At 43.9% G+C, this 20,485-nt stretch overlaps 1 protein-coding gene across 4 annotated transcripts in view; it reads right to left on the bottom strand.

Moving 5' to 3' along the window:
• Positions 1-1,297: 1,297 nt before the first annotated feature.
• Positions 1,298-20,485, bottom strand: part of GAK (cyclin G associated kinase) — a 101,088-nt gene continuing 81,900 nt past the window's right edge. For 3 of the 4 annotated variants that reach the window (XM_060237053.1, XM_060237055.1, XM_060237054.1), the window contains 6 exons: positions 16,109-16,246; positions 15,004-15,123; positions 7,982-8,221; positions 5,709-5,857; positions 4,301-4,477; positions 1,298-2,034 (listed from right to left, as the gene is read on the bottom strand). In XM_060237053.1, coding sequence (XP_060093036.1) covers positions 1,933-2,034; positions 4,301-4,477; positions 5,709-5,857; positions 7,982-8,221; positions 15,004-15,123; positions 16,109-16,246 — 926 coding nt within the window. In that variant the 3' untranslated portion in view covers positions 1,298-1,932. The remainder of the gene's footprint in view (positions 2,035-4,300; positions 4,478-5,708; positions 5,858-7,981; positions 8,222-15,003; positions 15,124-16,108; positions 16,247-20,485) is intronic. The other variant, XM_060237056.1, reaches the window with a different exon arrangement.

Raw genomic sequence — 20,485 nt, 5'->3', positions numbered from 1 at the left:
GTAAGTATGAATTCAAGTTGCATACATAACTCTATAAAGGATGGCGAACAGATGGTATGCAAGGTGAATTTATCCTCCAAGGGCAGTATCAAATTTTAATCAAGACACAATAAAAACTTTTGCAGTTTCATTCCCAAGGGGGTGGGGGGGTGGGGAGGGAAGATTGATTTCAAAACAGTGAGGCACACGCATCCCACGTTTCCATACAGAGCTCTTGCCGAGTTTTGTATGTCTTTCCCAGGCTGACTGCTGCTTGGAGAGTTTATTAAAGAAGCCAAAGACTCTAAAGAAAGATACACGGCATAACAAAACCCAATTCTGCCCCCATGGACTGCTGTCTAAGCAGAGGTGGGGGTGTTTCTCAGAATATTATATTACAGGAATGACAGGGAAAGTCAAACTTTCTTCAGAAATTAAAAAATGAAAGAACACCTCTTGACTTCTGCAAACCTCTCACCTCAATGGCGTTGCAAAACTGGACTGAGTGAACCCATGACAACTTGCAAATGGATTCAAGTTGCGCCAACCCGCAATGCAGAAGTTACACACCATGAGCTGCAAGATGTTGTCACCATAAACAGCAAGCCAGAACACCAATGAGAACACTTGCATACACAGAACTAGCCTTGATGTAACTTGTACCACATTCTTCAGTTTACAGAAGCAGCAGCAAAAGGTGCATTTCCCCTGCTTTAGAAGCAGCCAGCATATTTAAAGGTACGCACGAAGTACAAGACATCTTAAAGTACAGAACTTCCCGGTCTTAGATCCACATGTATGAAATTCCAGAATCAACAGGCTTTCAAACACAGAAAGCTGTCCACAGCCAGCAAAAGCTACATATGGCCCATCTTCAGAACGGCGGCTAACAATGGAGCCTCCACTGAGTTCAGTGTGACCAGAATCAAAACCAGCAAGCAGCATTGACTGAGCGACACTTTTGAGGTCTCAGCATACTTGCGGACGTCTATACAATTCAATTATGCCTAACAGAAGGCACACAGACTATTGAGAAAAGTAACGAGAAATGCAGGACAAGAGTGAAACAATACAAATGGTTTCAAAGAAATGCTTTGGAATAAACATCAAACGTAACATTGACTCTCAGAAAAAAATCTTCATAAATAGAACATGACTATGCAAATCCTTAATTTAAAGCCAAGATCCACTTCCAATGATTATGTGGGTTTCGGGCGGGGGTGGGGGAGGGAAATACAACATTCACTCAAACCAAAATTTGCCAACAACAGGGAGCGCTTTGGCTAAGTGACTGTCGATGCAGTATAAGGAACGCAGGTGTTGTCAGAAAATAGTTTAATTATTTACAGAATGATTTCTCAGAATGATTACATAAAATACAGAAGGAAAAAACAAAATGTACACCTCTCACAGACTTGAAAACAGATGCTGAGCAAATTCTCGGCTGAGAAGGTAACTAAAGCACTTTGAATAAGGCAAACACTGAAGTAAAAAAAAAAGTAGTAGTAAGTAATAAAAATCACAAAAGACAATGGTCGTGGTAGTGGGGAAAGAACAGGACTGAGGTTGTGTGGTTCTTCAACCAAAAAAAAATCAGGATTCAAAATGAAAGATAGCAATTATGCCCATACCAGCAGCCACCATTCATACAATCAGTGTGTCCACCCCATCTAATGTGGCCTGGAACCTCCCATACCCAGGGCCCCAACTTCCAGCTGTCAGTGGACCCAGAGTGTCATCTATGCAATGCTTCCCATTCAGTGTCCTATGACACAAACACACACACCCTGGTTTGCTGAGTGTACAGTTTCAAAGTGTGCAGGAACTGGGAAGGGCTTCTTTTTTGCCCCCTTCCTTAAACCCCGAAGGAGGCCACACTAACAGCACTCAAAGAATCACTTTTGCTGCCAATACATTTTTGATATCCATCCTCCTTGCAAGAGGAATAGCATGTTAAAAAAGCGACTTGGAGCCTTGGTTTTCAAATTCTGACCACGCGTCGTTCAACTCCATGAAGATCATTTTGGCGTACTGTTCGTAAGACTGTCCTGTGGCCTGGAAAGAGAAGGAATGGGAGTTAGAATTAGACAGGCCCAGTTTTATGCAGTCAAAACAACCGCAATTTCAATCACAAATAACTATTCTGCTTCCCCATCAAAAAATCCCTCCCCCCGCCTGCCATTCTTGGGCTATCAAGTCATTGATCCCAGTGCTGGGATGGCGAGTCCTGGAAACCACTGATGTGTTTCCAGAAGCCCGCTTAAGAACTCTGCTGGATCAAGATCAGTGGTCCATCTAGTCCAGCATCCTGTCTCACCCTGTGGCCAGCTGGTTCCTCTGGAGGACCAACAACAGGGCATAGATGTTGATGCTGCCTCCTGGCTCTGGGATTCAGAGGTTTAGTGCCTCTGAATGTGGAGGTTCCCCTTATCCACCATGGCTAGTAGCCACTGATAGATCGAACCGCCATGAATCTATCTAATCCCCCTTAATCTCCACGAATCCATCTAATCCCACTTGTTTCTTCAAGTCTTGGAGGGATAAAATTCAAAGGGTTGCTTCCTACCAGCAGCCTGGCAGAGCTCTCTGCTTGTCTCAAGCAGCTGTGCCACAGATGTGCATCCTCAACTTGGCTGTAACTGGGGACTCTCTCATGTATTTGAATTTGGAAATTTCACAGCGGCAGGTCGCAACTCTCCCCCTTTCTGTGCAAACCAAAATCAACCAGCATATTTCCCCCAAATGAAGGAACTGATTCGGTCTTGCTGGTACTTGGAGCAGGAATATTTCAGAAGACCTTGGCAGTCATTGCCTTTATGGCTCGGAAAGCACATGCTGTATATATGCTGTGAACATATTTCAGCACAGGTAATGCCATACAGCAAAGTCAGGAACTGCCCCCCCTCCCCGCTACAGCTAATGAGGTAACAATATCCAGGGCACAAGGGCTGCTTCGTAAATCACATAACTATCCTCTTTAAACACATTCCTTGCAGTGATTAGAGGGTTACACATCATTGGGAATGGGCCTGTAACAAGCCTACATGTTTTTATAACAACCTGAATGCTTTTAAGATGAACCACTACACAGAAGCATAAAGCCCACCTTTCTTTTTTGAGAACAAATTTTGTGCACATGCCTACTGATCTGCCCTTTCTGCTGCAGTGCACAACACACAGCATCAGAATGCCTGCTGGACACACAGAGCTTTGTGCTGAACCAAGCATGGTAGCCAAGCCACACCCTACAAGCAGACTTAAATCCCATGACTGCTGACCAATCAAATCAGTGCTACTCCAAACATGGCAATGGGAGACTCTGGTATGACTCAGGGCTTAGTTTGATGGAGTGACAGGACGACCTGGTCTACCAGCAACTCAGGCTGAGGAACAGGACTTGATGTTGGTATACCCATCACAGTCCTCAGTCCTCTCCTGAACTTCTAACCACAGATAGAGTCAGCAACCACCATCTCTTTCAGAGCAGAGCTGGAATATCTAAGTATGGTGGCCATTTCTTCTTCCTTGCTATTATTGACCTCGTGAAGATATTTCAGTGGCATTACAACTGCTGTATTTGCAGACCCAAGTTCCTAAATTGAGGACAGGGAAAAAACCCAAGCAGAAAAGGAGACTAAGGGAGAGGCAGTAAGACAGAGCAGAGGTCCCTAGTTGAAAAGCTTGGCAAATCAGCCTGACCTGGAAACACTGATAGGGGTTAGAGTGAGCCCCTTGGTTTGCTTTCGCATAGAAGCTTCCTTAGCTCCCCCTGCCACAGCACAGCGGTATTAGGATACAGAGTGAGTTTCCACCCAGGACCATTTTTGGTCACAAGCTCAAGATATATTGCTGGTTTGCCCTGACCCGGATAGTCCAGACAAGCTCAATTTTGTCAGATCTCGGAAGCTAAATAGGGCTGGCCCTGACTAGTCCCCAAGGAATACCAGGGTTGTGATGCAGAGGCAGGCAATGGTAAGCCACCTCGGAATGTTCCTTGCTTTTAAGCCCCACTGGGGGTTCACCAGAAGGCAGCTAGACTTGATGTAAAAAAAAAAAAGATATACTGCAGGCTCAAGCCTTAGCAATATGACTGCGGTAGGTTTTCCATTGTACATTGCTACAGACAGGCACAATGCCCTCTGCAGAGTCAGGACTGAGACCCCAGCTAAGTCCTTTTGCCAAAAAACCTGCCTCCTAGTGCATAGAGTAGACAGTAAATGCTCTTATCCTGTGGTCCAGTCAGACATTCTTTGTGTCTGACTTCTAGGCATACAAGTGTAATTTGGTGGAAAAAGCAGGAGAAAAAGCCACGGGGACTTACCTTATCTGGATGAACGACAAGGACGGCCTTCCTATAGTACTTCTTCACTTGTTCTGGGGTCACCAGGTCAGCCATGCCCACTTGCTTCCATTTGGTTTCGCCTTCCCAGAGCACAGTGTGAAGAGTGGATAATAAAGCTCTTATATTTCTCTCTTTCCCATCAATCCAATCTAGAATCTAGGGGGGAAGGCAAAGACTGCATCATAAGCAAGACGATGAAAATCTTCCTGAAATATTCTAGTTTGGAGGATGTGGCCCATTAAAAACAACCTGATTTAGTTTGCATGCAATCACGTAATTAATTCAGATTTGTAACTAGCCATTTAGCTGGTCACCTCCGGCAAGTGACAACTGCATCAAGGTGATCAGCAAGGAAGTTTTTGCACATTGGAAGAGAACCTTTCATGGATAAAAGACTAACTCAGATACATTTGGAAGTTCTCAATGTTATGGGCCTCTGAAGCTTAGCACCAAAACGTTATAAGGGAGAGAAAAGTCTACTTGCAGGTATTCTATGAAGGACTTTAAGCCATGAAAACACATTTTATTATTACACATCATCTTCCCGTATCCTTTTTCTCTACTCTATGCAGACGAGCAATATTAACTTCAGTATCTTCGGCTACTCCATAATGCACAAAAAACCCCAAACGCTGATACTTGCTGGTTTGTGTGGTGTAGTCTGTACTGAGAAGTAAAAACTCTGAAACTGCTCCAGAAAGAGTTTAAACTTCCCCCCATCACTCCAGAACCCTTTTATCTCACTGCTGCCTCAACCCCTTGAAAATACAAAGCTGCTTTAAGTCATCATCAGTTCGTTTATAGTACAACTCTAAGCAGAGTTATACTCTTCTAAGCCTACTGAATGGACTTAGAAGGCAACTCTGCTTAGCACTGCAATGTTAGCCTAGTAGTCACTGACTGGCAGTACCTTGGGCAGAGGCCTTTCCAAATCTTGCTTCCTGAATCTGAACAAAAAATATGAACATGAACATATGAAGCTGCCTTATACTGAATCAGACCCTCGGTCCATCAAAGTCAGTATGGTCTTCTCAGACTGGCAGCGGCTCTCCAGGGTCTCAAGCGGAGGTTTTTCACACCTATTTGCCTGGACCCTTTTTTGGAGATGCCAGGGATTGAACCTGGGACCTTCTGCTTCCCAAGCAGATGCTCTACCACTAAGCCACCGTCCCTCCTGCATGTAGAGGATATGACATAAAACTGACCTATGACCCCTTTCCTCCTCCTCTCATGTTTCCCATACCCTCCCTAACACCCACCCTTGACAGCTGCTTATCACACATTATTTCCTCCTCTGTTTTCATCTCTCCCATCATCTCTTAACATTATAAAACTGTTAACTTCCAACGCTTATTGAGTCACTGCCACATGGACTGCTTCTACAAACCTTTAATTTTAGGGGATCCATATCTTTAGACAGTTCTTGCTTTCTCATCTCAGCAATGGTTTTTGGTCCTTTCTTGTCAGATTTGGCTGAAAACCCTTGCTTTGACAACAGATCCTCAAAATCGTTTTCTGAAACTTTGGGCTTTTGTCCTGTTTGGTGAGATAAGAATTATAAAGTCTGCTCACAGGTCAAAAGGTGACATGAAAGAGAAAGTAACCTAGCAATAAGATGCCCGACTCCCTCCATATAGACTGACAGTGACCTTCTGGTGGGATTTCAACTCAATTCTCCCTTCAGCCAAATGCCAATGAGCCTTAGGACAACAAAACTGACAGCTGGCCTCTTCAGGATACACTGCAAATGAGAAGGTCCACATTGAATCAACATGGTGGCTAAGAGGGTGAGCTAAGAAATCCTCAGTTCTCATGTCTGACATGAACACATCAGTTGCCACTAAGACACTGTTCCTACCCAATTATGTTCTCAGTCTTAGCCTTCCTTCTGTAACATGGAATGAATAAAAAAACTACTGCAGCGTCATAGAGAAGAACACTGGATTAGGGATGCTCAAGTTAAGCTGAGAAAGTGACTTTGGGATCGTCACTACAGTGGCTGTGTTCTTTAGCTTAAAGATCATCAGCAGAGTTAGTAGCTAGGGTCTGAGCAGTAGCCAGCAGCATGTAACCCACTGCTGATCTGCCATAGGGAATATGCCTAACCTAGCAAAGCCAGATGCCTTATACTTCTGATTAAATGAACACGAAACGGCTCTTATGACAGAGCCACCATCATCCTTGGAAGCCCTCCTAGGCTACGTCCATGAAATCTGACTCTGACGAAACAGATGCGATGAAGACTTGAAGAACAGCCTGGCTCAGGGCTGGAGATCTAGGTAAACAATGAGGGGGACGGCTGGGAGAGGGGACATGTTCCTCAAAGTGATTTGGCTACTGCCATGGCGAGTGAACCTCCACACTAAACCTTTGAATCTCAAGAGCCAAGAGGTAACATCAGGGGAAGGTCTTGGCCTCCATGCCCTGTTGTTGGCCCTCCAGAGGAATCGTTTGCTGTTGTGTGAGACAGGATGCTGGACTAGATGGACCACTGGTCTGATCCAGCAGAGCTCCTCTTCTGTTCTTAAATGAGAGAAACACACAAACACATTTCTACTAATGGCTTTTCTAACAGATAAGCTTAAAAGCATTTTTGCAGATGGAAAATGCAGCTTCCTCACCTCTCCCCTTCCACTGCATCAGAGTCCCCAAATTCTTTTGGGTAACCCCCAAGTACAGCATTGGGCAGGGGGAAATCAGAGGTTTATGGTAGAACAGAATTAGAAGACACCCCCCCCCAACCAGTCACTGAAAATCCTCTGCAGCAAGTGTCCTTGAAGCGGTGCTAATGGGCGCCATAGTGCCCACTGCCACCATACTTGGTGCCCACCAAGTATTTTCAGAAAAGAGGTGGAGCCAGGTGGGCCTCATGCCCAGCACAGTTTCTGAGAGGCCACTGGAGATATGATTTGGCTGTGCAGATGAAAACGTTGCTGCTCAACAAATACTGTCTGACTGCCACTAGTGTGACAACTTCCGTAAGGAATTATTTGGAATGCTCTTTATCTTCTGATTACTGGACTAATCTGCCCTTCTGTCAATATTTACTGAATGATACTAATTTGGAGATTACTAAGGCTGTGGCAAAGTTTTTTGATGGATATTCTTAAATTTAAATCTGACCATGTATGACTCTATGCATAATTAACATATATATTTTGGTTTATTCTAGTGTCCTGGCCCCACTGATGGACCTCCTGATAGCACCTGGGGTTTTTTGGCCACTGTGTGACACAGAGTGTTGGACTGGATGGGCCATTGGCCTGATCCAACATGGCTTCTCTTATGTTCTTATATTCTTATTTCAAACATTTAAACCTTTCCCTATTCTGTACATATCTAAATGTGTACGTTATGCCATTAAAGGTCTGATGAAACCCCTGTTGGTTTTATTCTCTTCCACTCCTTCCCCTCCCGGCATTTTTAACCCCCCCTTCTCTCTTGCACTTGGACTTCCTCTGGAAGTGACCATGGTTCCATTCCCCCATGACAACCATTTTGTGCCTGAGCCCACCACCCTGGGTCAGAATTCCAAAAGTGCCCACAGGCTCAAAAAGGCTGGGAACCCCTTGCTTTGCAGGATCATACTGCAGTGTCTTGGGATCACAGCTTCAAGAAGCATGTCCCATCTGTCATGTGGAGGGGGGGGGGGCGCCTTACCGAAGCCTGGGGCTCTGATGCCTCTCTCTTCCCGCCCTCTAATAACGCTGAAATTCACAGTGTAGTTGGGTTTTGGTTGCCCGCTTGGCTTGTTCTGCTCCGGCAGTTTTGGCTGAGACTGGGACTGCCACGATGTGTTTGCGCTCTGCGGTTTCCCGGCTTGCCACTGACCCCCTGCTTTCTGAGACGGAGTAGACTTTGCAGCAAAACCGCTCGCTGAGAATCCTCCGCTGGAAGCACCTGGGCAACAATTTGGGCAATTTAATTTGCATTCCTCCATGTCCTTTTAAACGACTGAACACAAAAACAGTCTCGCCCCCTCTAGCATCCATCAACGCCATGATTTAAAAGCTGCATCCTGAAGTGACAAAGTTGATACAGAAGGGTGCAAGCAATTCTTTACAGCAGGGGTGGCCAAACTTGCTTAATGTAAGAGCCACATAGAAGAAATGTCAGATGTTGTTTGAGAGCCGCAAGTCGAGGGAGGGGAGCAAGGAAGGAAGATGGGGGAGGGAGACAGGGGGAGGTGGAAAGAAAGTAACTTTAACTTTAAATGCCTTATCCAAGTTGCTGGTTGGCTTGTGTTAGAGAAGTGATTTAAAGAGATCAATGCTTTTTTCCAAGCCAGCTGACGTGGCAGTGGGGACTTCAAGAGCCATACAATATATGTGGAAGAGCCACATGTGGCTCCCGAGCTGTGGTTTGGCCACCCCTGCTTTACAGGCTGAATTCCAAGCTCAGTGATAAGAAGGAAGGGGGTTCCTTCCTTGAGTGGACATACGGATGGCTTTAAAAGAGAGATTTGTAGAGAATAGGTCCATCAATTACTCTACATTGGGTGAGCTGTCAACAATGTAGCAAATTAAGTTTAATGTTGTAAGATGATGCACACTGGAACAAAAAATCCTAACTTTTAATATATGCTTACAGAGTTTGAACTGACCATCAATGCCATGATTTAAAAGCTGCATCCTGAAGTGACAAAATTGATACAGAAGGATGCAAGCAATTCTTTACAGCAGGGGTGGCCAAAATTGCTTAATGTAAGAGCCTTGAGCAAAACAGAAAGAGATCATGGGGTTACAGAAGACAGCTCAATGAAAATGTCAACTGTGTGTGAAGCAGCAATGAAAAAAAGGTGAACAGCATGCTGGGGATTATTAGAAAAGGCATTGCAAATGAAGCAGCCAGTACTGAAATGCCCCTTGTATAGAGCTATGGTACATTAACATTTTACTGTGTACAGTTCTGGACACTGTATCTCAAAAACAGGATATTGCAGAGCTGGAAAAAGTACAGAAGAAGGCAACCAAGATAATTGAGGGGTTGGAGTAACTTTCCTGGGAAGAAAGGCTAAACAGTCTGGGATTTTTCAGTTTAGAAAGAAGACAGTTACAGAGATCATTAAAGGCTTATAAAATTATGAATGGGGTGCAGAGAGCGGATACAGCAGACTTTTGTCCCTTTCCTATAATACTAGAACTTGGGAGGCGCTCAATGAAGCTGATGGGCAATAGGTCCAAGACAGGCAAATTCTTCTTTCTTCAAAAGGGAATTAAATTGTGGAACTCATTGCCAGCAGATGTAGTGATAGTCTCAGGCACAGATGGGTTTAAAGGTGGATTAGACACATTCATGGAGGCCCAGGGCTTTTTCTGTAGCAGGAACTCCTTCGCATATTAGGCGACACACCCCAGATGTAGCCAATCCTCCAAGAGTTTACAGAGCTCTTAGCACAGGGCCTACTGTAAGCTCCAGGATGATTGGCTACATCTGGGGGGGTTTGGCCTAATATGCAAAGGAGTTCCTGCTACAAAAAAAGCCCTGTGGAGTCCTATCAATGGCTACAGTTCATAGTGAGTTATTCAAATATCACGTAGAACAAGCAGCAAGCCCCTGAATATCAGTGTTAGGAGGCAGCACCAGGGAAATGTCTTGGCCTCTATGCCCTGTTTGCTAGCCCTCCATGGGAGCTTGTTGTTAGCTGCTGTGTGAGACAGAATGCTGGGCCAGACGGACCACTCTTCTGATCCAGCAAGGCTCTTCCTATGATATGTTGCAGTGTAGGTTAGCTGGCAAGGGCAAAGAGGGACCTTCAGTGCTCTTTTCTAGAGAGCTCCCAAACAGAACGAAACGGTGACAGAAACAGCCTAGCCTGTATATAAAGGCACTCTGAATGGCAGAGCCACAATGATGGAACATCCCTCCCCTTACAGTTTAGCCAAAATTATTTCCAGAGCTCTAACCCCTTCCTCTTCAAGCTGATGTTCAATAGTCACTATTAGGCAACTTGATAAAAGAGAGAGAGAAAGAGAGAGAGAGAGAGAAAGAGAGAGAGGAAGAGAGAGAGAAAGAGAGAGAGAAAGAGAGAGAGGAAGAGAGAGAGAAAGAGAGAGAGAAAGAGAGAGAGAGAGAGAGAGAAAGAGAGAGAGAAAGAGAGAGAGGAAGAGAGAGAGGAAGAGAGAGAGGAAGAGAGAGAGGAAGGAAGGAAGGAAGGAAGGAAGGAAGGAAGGAAGGAAGGAAGGAAGGAAGGAAGGAAGGAAGGGAGGGAGGGAGGGAGGGAGGGAGGGAGGGACAGACAGACTCAATAAGCACGTGGACGTTTAGTTTCATTTTTAGCCATTACTTACTCAGAGCCCCTGAGGAGAAGCAGAGTGCAAACTGAGCTTAGGCTGAGAAATGAACAGTTCAAGAGAACCTTCGTGGTCTAAGTCACTGTAAACCTCTGAGTGCCAGACGTTAGGGAAAAACTACATGCTCTTGCCTTGTTGCCCTGCTTGTGCACTTCCCAAGAGGCATTCAAGCAGCCACTGTTCTGCAGCACTCCTTTTCCGTAAGACAGTTCTTACTTTCAAATTATTAAAACAGCAAATACTTTTGTGCCCGAAGTCAAGGTAAATGGCAAAAGACAAACAAACAGCAGCACTGGGTAAAAGAGGGTATGAATTTTTAAATTCAATGAAGATATATTTTGACAAGGCATCTCAGCAAGTAGGTTGATGAACACAAAAGTCATCAAGAAGGGCATGTTCCACTAACGGAAATACCCTGGATATTTAGAAAAGAATAGGAATTCCTGGTAGCTCAAGGCTGCAACGTGACATAGCCTGGAAACCTGATGTATTTTTTTAACAGAAGCAGTAGGGAGAAATGCATGAAAAAAATACAGTGCTACAGAAAACTACTGTGAATACATTAAGAATACATTGCAAAAAATGTACAATAATAAAATGATGGAGGAATGGCAAAGCACATACAAATACATAGAATCGTATAGTTGGAAGGGATCTCCAGGGTCATCTAATCCAAGCCCCTGCACAATGCAGGAAACTCACAAACACCTCCCCCTAAATTCACAGGATCAGCATTGCTGTCAGATGGCCATCGAGCCTCTGTTTAAAAACCTCCAAGTAAGGAAAGCTCACCACCTCCCGAGGAAGCCTGTTCCTACTGAGGAACCGATCTAACAGTTCAAACATCACAGACAGGAAAGCACAAGAGCTTGATTTCACTGGCTGCTGTTAGCAATCTTCAAGCAAAGGGGTATGGATTCGTGACTTATGTGTTTGAAAGCAGTTTCTCTGCTGTTGCTGACTCCTGCCTTTGTACAAGACGGCAAATGCATTCATCTTCATAAGAGGTCAGAGCAACATTCTCATCAATACATTGAAGATGAATCCCACAAAACAGGAGTACATCCGGATTCCTGTCCATCACCTGTGCACTGTCATTCCTCAGCCCTTTTGTTATTGTACATTTTTGCAAGTACTACAATAATCATTCTTTATATATTCAGTGTTTGCTGCAGGAATGTATTTTTTTTTCCAGTTTACCTACATTGTGGTTCCTTTTGATCTATTTTTCTAATTATGCAGACCAGCAAAACCTAGAGAAAGCCCTTATTAAGCCCAATAATAAGGGGGAGGGGGGAGGTGCAAAAAGCTTCCAATGACAGCTGTAAAAATTACTCATGTAGTGACCCTAATTACCCTGTCACAATTTCGCCAGGGGAGAAGGCCAGAGCCTCTTGCTGGCACCCCACAGCTCAAAAGCCACTCCTGCAGCTTCTTTCTGTCCTGGAGGGGGAAAGGGGGGTGGGGGAGATAGCTCCTTCTCCAGAACTTCTGGCAATCTGCAAATGATCACATGGAAGTAATGCAAAGCTCTGACTCTGTTACTCAAATGCCCACTACTCCTGACTCCTCCTCTTGTAGACACAGTGCACACTTTTAATTATTGTGCTTGTGTGTTCTTTATCCACCCCACAATGAAGCTTAGACATGAAGATCTAAACATCCCAACACAATCCCGCTGAATTCTCATCCTCTGGGCACATCATCCAGATGGAACCATGTCAAGTACGTTTGCATGGAACCAAACAGGCAAAATAATAAGGGACTCAACAACCATGCCTGCGTGTTGGAAGAGAGCTTAGAAAAGCTACAGTGGCCTGGGACACAGCTTAAAGCACGACACTGAGACACTGAAATCAAACAGCTATAGCTGAAGACTGAATTCTGAAACAGGGGCTGCGTAAGGCTGCTCTTGGTGATTTACAAAGTGGTTGCGGCTCAGCATATGAGCACATGAGGCTGCCTTCACTTGAGTCAGACTTGTAGGTCCATCAGTCAGCACTGGCCATCTGTGACTAGAAGCGGCTCTTCAGGGTCTCAGGTGGAGGTCTTTCAAACCACCTGTTTCCTGATCCTTTTCACTGGAGATGCTGAGGATTGACCCTAGGACCTCCTTAATGCCAAGCAGATGCTGCTCTACCACTGAGTCATATCCCCTCCCCTCCATACTTGGCATGCTGAAAGGCCCCAGGTTCCATCCTTAGCTTCTCTTGCTAAAACACTCTGCCTGGAATCGTAAGAGCCAGAGTAGAAATCACGGGCCTATATAAGACCAAGAATATAACTCCATTCAACTTGATGACTGAGTCTGCTTCGGCAGGGAGGGCGAGATATAAATTTATTATTATTATTATTATTATTATGACTGGGATGTTGTCTCAGCAGTCCTGACAGTCCCCAGTTCTGGACTAGGGGATGGAAGAATTGGATTCTAACCCCTGCTCTACTATGGCAAGCTCACCACGTAAGGGACAGTCACTCTCTCAGTCCAACCTATCTCACAAGGTTGTTGGTGGGGGCAGAGAAGAAAACAATGGGATAGACCAGGAGTCCCCAACCCCCAGTCCAAGGACTGGTACCAGTCCGTGGCCTGTTAGCAACCGGGCCTTGAGTTGTATAATTATTTCATTATATATTACAATGTAGTAATAAGAAGACGACGACATTGGATTTATACCCTGCCCTCCACTCTGAATCTCAGAGTCTCAGAGCAGCTCACAATCTCCTTTACCTTCCTCCCCCACAACAGACACCCTATGAAGCAGGTGGGGCTAAGAGAGCTCTCCCCAGAAGCTGTCCTTTCAAGGACAACTCTGCGAGAGCTATGGCTGACCCAAGGCCATTCCAGTAGCTGCAAGTGGAGGAGTGGGGAATCAAACTTGGTTCTCCCAGATAAGAGTCATCATCACCACACCAAACTAATAGAAATAAAGTGCACAAACCATCACACAAACACCCCGGTCCGTAGAAAAATTGTCTCCCACAAAACCGGTCTCTAGTGCCAAAAAGGCTGGGGACCGCTGGGATAGACCACTGGCACCCAATTAGGGAGGAAGGTGGGATATAAATAACATTTTAAATAATGCATTTTAAATAATGGCATCTAGGAGTTAATAAAATGGAATGTGCTGATTTGTCTTCTTAAGAATTGTCTTTCAAAATCTGTCTAGAGAGTTCAGCCATCTGATCCGCCTTGAAAACACAAAATGCTCATGCCCTCTAGGTCCACTCTACTCCTGCCCTTTGTCAAGAACTACTTACACATGTGAGGAAAATTAGTAGAGGGGCTTTTCTAAAGCTCCCATTCCTAATGAATTAGATAGGGAGGGAAACTGGCAGGGACTCCAATAGCAAGGGTGGCCAACGGTAGCTCTCCAGATGATTTTTGCCTACCACTCGCATCAGCCCCAGCCATTGCATGCTGGCATCATTGGTGGGGGGGAGAGAGGGAGGGAGTGCACACACTGTTCCAGAGTAACTCTTGTTTACTGAAATACAAGACCATAATGCAAAAGTATTCAAGCAAATGGCAAATTAGCATTCCTCATACAGAAAACAAACCAATACCAATTAGAAAAAGTGCAATTGTAGATATCTATTTGGATTATATTTTTCTGGCAATTTGTCAGGTACCCACAAAGAAGGTAGCTGGCAAAGGGCCCTGGTTAATGGCAAGCACTGATATTGTATATCTTTAGAATCCAAAGTAGCCGTCAATTAAGAGATGGGATGGACCTGACAAAACCCAGATCCCTCCTCTTGCTCACCAGATGAACTCTGCTCAAAGTCAGCTCATAACCTACTGGGTTAGAAGCACCAGCACATTCCCCATGTCAAGGTGGAGTTCTGGAGCCACACACCCTGATATCCGAGATGTTTAGGCTTTGAGGCTAAAACTAAAAAAAATGAAAACAATCCTTGTATGACAGAGTGTATCTTTAGGTCAGTGCTTGCTTGAGAGCAGATATGCTACAAAGCTTTATGGGGAAAGGAATCAAACAATAGAGCAGGGGTGGTCAAACTTGCTTAACCTAAGAGTCACATAGAAAAAACGTCAGATGTTTGAGAGCCACAAGACATGAACATCAGAATTTGAGAGCCAGGAAGGAAAGCAAAAAGAGGAAGGAGGGAGGGAGGTGGAAAGTAAGCAACTTTAAATACATTCTCCAAGCCACCAGCTATCTTGGCTTGGAGAAATGATTTAAAGAGAGAAATGCTTTCTCCAAGCCAGCTGACAAAGCAGTGGAAGCTTCAAGAGCCACACAATGAAAGAGCCACACGTGGTTCCCACGCTGTTTAGCCATCCCTGCTATAGAGATTTAAGCCAATCTCAGCTGATCCTCAAAAATGGCCTAGTCTCCCACCTAAATTCTGCCTCAGTACACTTACTTGGAAGGCCAGTTTTCAGGTTTGCAAGGTCGGCGAAAGGGTCGAAGTTCTGGGATTTTGCTTGGCTGAAGGAAAGGCCGGAGGAGACGCTGGACGGGCCTCCTGTTGTAAAAGCTTGTCCTGAATCGTGTGACAGAAAACAGTTACAAAACTGCACAAGACCCTGAAAACAGTCGTATCGCAACTAAGGCTGGTGGCCCCAGACCTGGATGGTCCAGGCTAAGATGATTATTTCAGATCTGAGAAGGTAAGCAGCATCTGCCCCTGGTTTGTACGTGGATAAGAGACCACTAAGGAAGTCCAGGGTTGTGACACAGAGGCAGGCAATGGCAAACCACCTCTGAATGTCTCTTGCCATGAAAACTTCATGGAGTCTCCATAAGTCAGCTGCGACTTTGTGCTGCTTTCCACCACCAAGCTGTAGCATCTAAATTTGGTGCTGCACACACAGTGGCTAAGGGAGTAAGCAGTAGCCATTCTCTCTCAGCCCCCTCCCCTTTGTGCAATATCGGGAAAGTACTACCAGTTCTCTTACCAGGCTGTCCTAAAAATCATGCCATTATATATGCCTACTCTGAGCACTCTTAGAAGGGCTTCTAAGGCTACTAAAGTAGGGAATCTTGGTATAGTTTGCATGGTAATTCCTAAAAGAGAGAATATGGATTTCCAGCTGCCAGCTGCTGTACCCCGAAACTCCTCTCGATATGCATGCAGTAAGTTGGTTCGCAGTACTCTCAGGCTCTTTGCAGCTCTGAAGCTGCAACTGGAGACAGAAAACTCCAAGACTATTACTATAAACTCCAAGACTATTACTATTGTAAAGTGTTTTTATATAAGGCACATGATTTGGAAGCCAACCTAAAAGCATCACTATCTCTTCATGTGAGCTCATATCACTAAAAGCTTTGACATACTTTCATTACATCATAGCCCTGAGCGTGTTTGACAAGAAGTAAGTCCCACCGAGGTCAAATTTCCTTCTCCTGGGAAAGTGTGCTTGAGACTGAGGCCTTACAGTGCTATCCTGCGCAGAGTTCCTCCACTCTAAGGTCATGGGGGCTTAAGCAGCTGGGGGGGAAAGGCTAAATGCCACACTGCACAATACCTTCAAAAGTGGACTTCTTGGGCTGCGATGGTGCTGGATTGCTGACTGCTGGGGAATCTGCCCAAGAATCCCAGCCACCTAAAAGATCAGGTTGGCTTGCTGAGGACGACATTTTTGGTGGGTCAGGTGACAAGCCTCCTAGAAAGATAGAAACCAACAGCTTTAGGGTAACAGGGTATTATAAACATGCTTAAAGCTATGTAGAGCAAAATGTGGTATTAGATTTTTTTAAAAGTTCTCCCTTAGATTTGAAGAAGCCTATTTTTGGAAAAAAAGGAAGCTTCAAGCCTTTGCCTGTCTTCCAACACTCTGTAAGAGAAACCAGAGCCTTACCACGAAGACTTCAAGGCATACCAAGAGTTGTCTCATAATACACCTCCCAACCCATGAAATGAGCTAGAGCAAAAGTGAGTGATTTGGTAAAACCATTCCCCGCGCCATGAGCTTGAGTCTTGATGATTCTCCCAGTTCAAGACCATCAGCCTGGGCCAATTTCCATATATAGTTTTTATAATGTTACTAAGTGGGTCAACATTCCCCCCCTTCCCAATTTGCCGACAAATTAACTTGCATTAGCTGTTAGCTCTAAGTGGTGCACCATGAATCGCAAAGAGATGTTCTTGGATCTGCATAGCTCAGACAGTGAGGGATCAAAGACGAAAAGCATTTCAGAAATTTTAATCAGTCACAGAACAGCCCCATGATTCATGAAAACTTAAATCAAGGGAGCTGCCATCCTCCAAGTCAAATGATGCATTTCTAAACTGAAGCCACGGAGGCACCCTACTAAAAGCCAGTCCATTTTCAGCTTCAAGAAACTGCTACAGTAAACAAGTTATGTTTAATCCTCTTCAAAAGCGTGACAAGCATGACCCTAATCATCTATTTGAGATATTCCCAAGTCCTTTTCAGTACACGGCTGGTAGAATTCCATGTTTACAACACACATAAGATAATTTGGGAATTATATGGCATTTTTCTCTTAAATATATCTAACAGACAAGAATACTAAATGGTGGTTGCTAGCAAATGCAGAGATTTAAACGATTATGAAGACAAACATTTTGCTTCTCCTTTTTAGGATAAGAACTTTATGTCTTGCAATGAAAATGATTGACAGTAGGTCCATGGCAGATAGAACAAGCTTTTCTTCATAATACACATATCTTAACATCTGGATTTCACTATGCGAGGTGGAAGAATAGCTGCTAGTTTAGATGGTTTAAATATTGAAGGCAGTTTCGTGCAGGAAGGCTGCCTGTCAACACAGATCCAGTTCCTGCTTTGCCATGAAAGTTCCTATAAAGCATTGGCACAGCACTGCAATAGAGCATCTTGTGATTTTTTAAAAATTACGGACAACTAGGATTTCCCAAAAACCATAGCGTCGGCACACCAGATTTCAGCCTGTTTGATGCACTTCCCTCCATTCAAGCTGTGCTACAAAGAAAAAGCATAACCGTACCATTCAAAGTTTGCCTGTTGACTTCCTTATGGTCCCTTTACTTGCTCTGCAAGACTATATGCTTGATCGTCTAGAGAGTGTTCAGCACTGAGAATCAGTCACTAAAAGAAAGCATCTTCTATTGAAGAGCAACTAGAGTTGCTGGATGGCCCATGTTTCAGAAAACCCCCTCTCCTCTCCTGTTAACCAACACTAGGTGGGAGAAAGAATCTTATAGGTACAGTCTTGTGAGGAGAGAGAAAACAAAACTGAGCATGTTTACTTCCAGTCTACCTTAGGTAGCTGGGTTATGAAACTTTTCCACTTAAGGTGCTGGAGCATTATTGCTATACTTTGGACCAGACAATAACAGTCACGATGGAAGAAGAATCAGATATAATTAATGACCCTTCAATGGAGAAGATATAGGTCTTCATTGTCGGGTTAATATGCAAAACATCATTCATCTTATATTAATCCTATCATACATCAGTAAATGCTTTCAACCAAACAGCCATTCATGCTTTAATCTCGCCAATTCCAATTCACTTCCCTTACTGCAGGATATTCCACTTTGACCTACACATAGGACCAAACCAATGCAAAAGATTATAACAACAAAAAAAGATCTGTCCTCCTCCAAAAACCACACATGCACCTGGCTGAACAACAGGCCTCCAAGAAATTCAGGGCACTAGATTTCAGAGTCTTCTGATTCTATCCTTCCCAACAGCTCACCCTGAAGGCTGGAGACAGGGTGGTGGTGGGAAGCATATATGTGAAAATTGCTCCAGGCCACCATGTAAGTTTCATGGCTAAGTAGGCATGTAGATCTTCGTTTCCCACACCTCAGACTAACACTCTGGTCACTGAACACAGTGGCTTTCAGCAGTGTCTATTTATTTAAGAAACAAATGTGCCACTTTCTTCATTTGAGACACCAGAACTCTGGGTCTAGGTTGCTTTCCCAGCATATCTAGCAAGACAAATATCCTTGTGCCAGTAAATGGCAGCCAAAACGCATTGGTGATTTACAGGAAGGAACAAACCATATATCATATATCTTGACTGAGCCACCAGCCTCTCTGAATGGCCCTGGGCCAGTCACTTCCCCAGCATAATTTATGGCCCTGGGCCAGTCACTCCGCCAGGATGCTGTGAGAATAATATGTAGGAATGAATCATGCATGTCACCCCGATTTCCTTCAGAAGGAGGGCAGGATCAAATATAATGGGCAGATTTCTACCAGGAATTTGTGCTATTCTAAACAGGAAGAGCATCCATTTATCTCCTCTGCTCCAAGTACCCACCAAGAACCACACCAGAGATTTTTAAAAAGCCCATTGGCTTGGGTTAACTTGAGAATTTAAATTGTCACCACAACTGGATTGCCACATCTATATCAGGATGAGATGACTTCTGTTACACGTCTTCTGTTAAATTTTGTTACAAGTCTGTATCAAAAAACAGAAACTATCCTGATTGCTTAATTTTGGTCCAAATTAGCCATCATTTTTCTTGTAATTTTTGACCAATAATATCACTAACAATGTGTTGAATTTCTCATGTTCTAGAACTCTGAAAGGAAGGTATTTCGAACAATCAACATTTTAAAAAGGATCCTTTATGAAGGCTGGACCAAAAGGTAATCGAGTTTCCAGTTCCCTGAGAAAAGTATTCTTTTTCAGTCTTATGCATGACCATAAAAGACAGCTGGGTCAGGGTTTCTGGAATGACCCTTTCAGATAACATTATTTCTACTCTAATCATACACCCAAATGATAGATCCTACTTGAAGGCATAGAGGTCACTGTCTGACCTATCTTATCAAAAGGCCATGCGGTCTCATCTGCAGACTGTAAGCAGTAATTTTAGCAAGATTCTTGCACCTTCACTTAAGGTACGGAGCTGAAGCTATTTATGTGCCATTAAGCTGACAGAAGAGCTTTTCCTGATCCCACAAAGAGCTATTTATAGGATTAACCAGAAGAGAAACCTGACAGCAAGTGTTACGTGCACTTATAGACTCCCTCTAACAGTGCCGAGTTACTTGGGTTAAGGGATCAAGAAGCCTACATAACATTTCTCCCACTTTACACATCCTGTTTGAGCCCACAGACAAGACATGGAGAAAGGTTTCTAATATTGGATGGCATAGCTGTTGCACTCCAGTATCCCAAAGTATCACAGACAGTGGTGCCACTTGAAAGCAATTACTCTTCATTTAATATGAAATAGAAAGGTGATCAACAGAGGAATTAAGGAAGTCATACAGACAAGCATCGGTCAACAGCTGATTTGCATTTTTATATTTATTTTTGCACTGTCGTCGTAATCGTCATCTTAATTTCTATCCCACCTGTTTCCCAAATTGGGCTCAGGGTGACACACATCTCATCAGTGGACAATAAAAATGAAATTATGTGTGTGTGTGTGGAAAAGAAACTGAAGCACAAATGAACACACATGAAACTGAAGCACAGAGAACACAGATTTAAGATGAGCGCATCTCTTTGTCTTGGATTTTCCAGCTAGTGAGTCACTCTCTAAATAAAATTAATAGTCACGTCACTGATTCTCATGTTTATGATTATTTATTTATTAAAACATTTTTACTCCACCTTTCCTCATGGTTCCAAGTGGGATTTCTAATTGAATCACACGCTGCCAATGTTAAGATCTTGCTTGTTTTGCTTTATTTAATTGATTTACCTGCACAATCCAGAAGAAACCAGCAAAACCAATGTAATTAGCTCCTAGTTAAAGTATAGATAGTTTGTAAAATACTGGGCAGTATCAGATGCTGTTACTTGATACACTGCAATAGTTAAATGTTGCCACCAATCATCATATACAGTACGGGCTCCCAAAAATGGTGCCCAGTGGCATATGGGAATCTGTCAGTGTTTTTGCAGGTACTCAGGCCTTGAAT

The sequence above is a fragment of the Heteronotia binoei genome, chromosome 4 (assembly GCF_032191835.1).
Source record: "Heteronotia binoei isolate CCM8104 ecotype False Entrance Well chromosome 4, APGP_CSIRO_Hbin_v1, whole genome shotgun sequence".
NCBI lineage: Eukaryota > Metazoa > Chordata > Lepidosauria > Squamata > Gekkonidae > Heteronotia > Heteronotia binoei.
The sequence above is the reverse complement of the archived record's forward strand: the minus strand, read 5'-3'. Positions and strand labels throughout refer to the sequence as shown.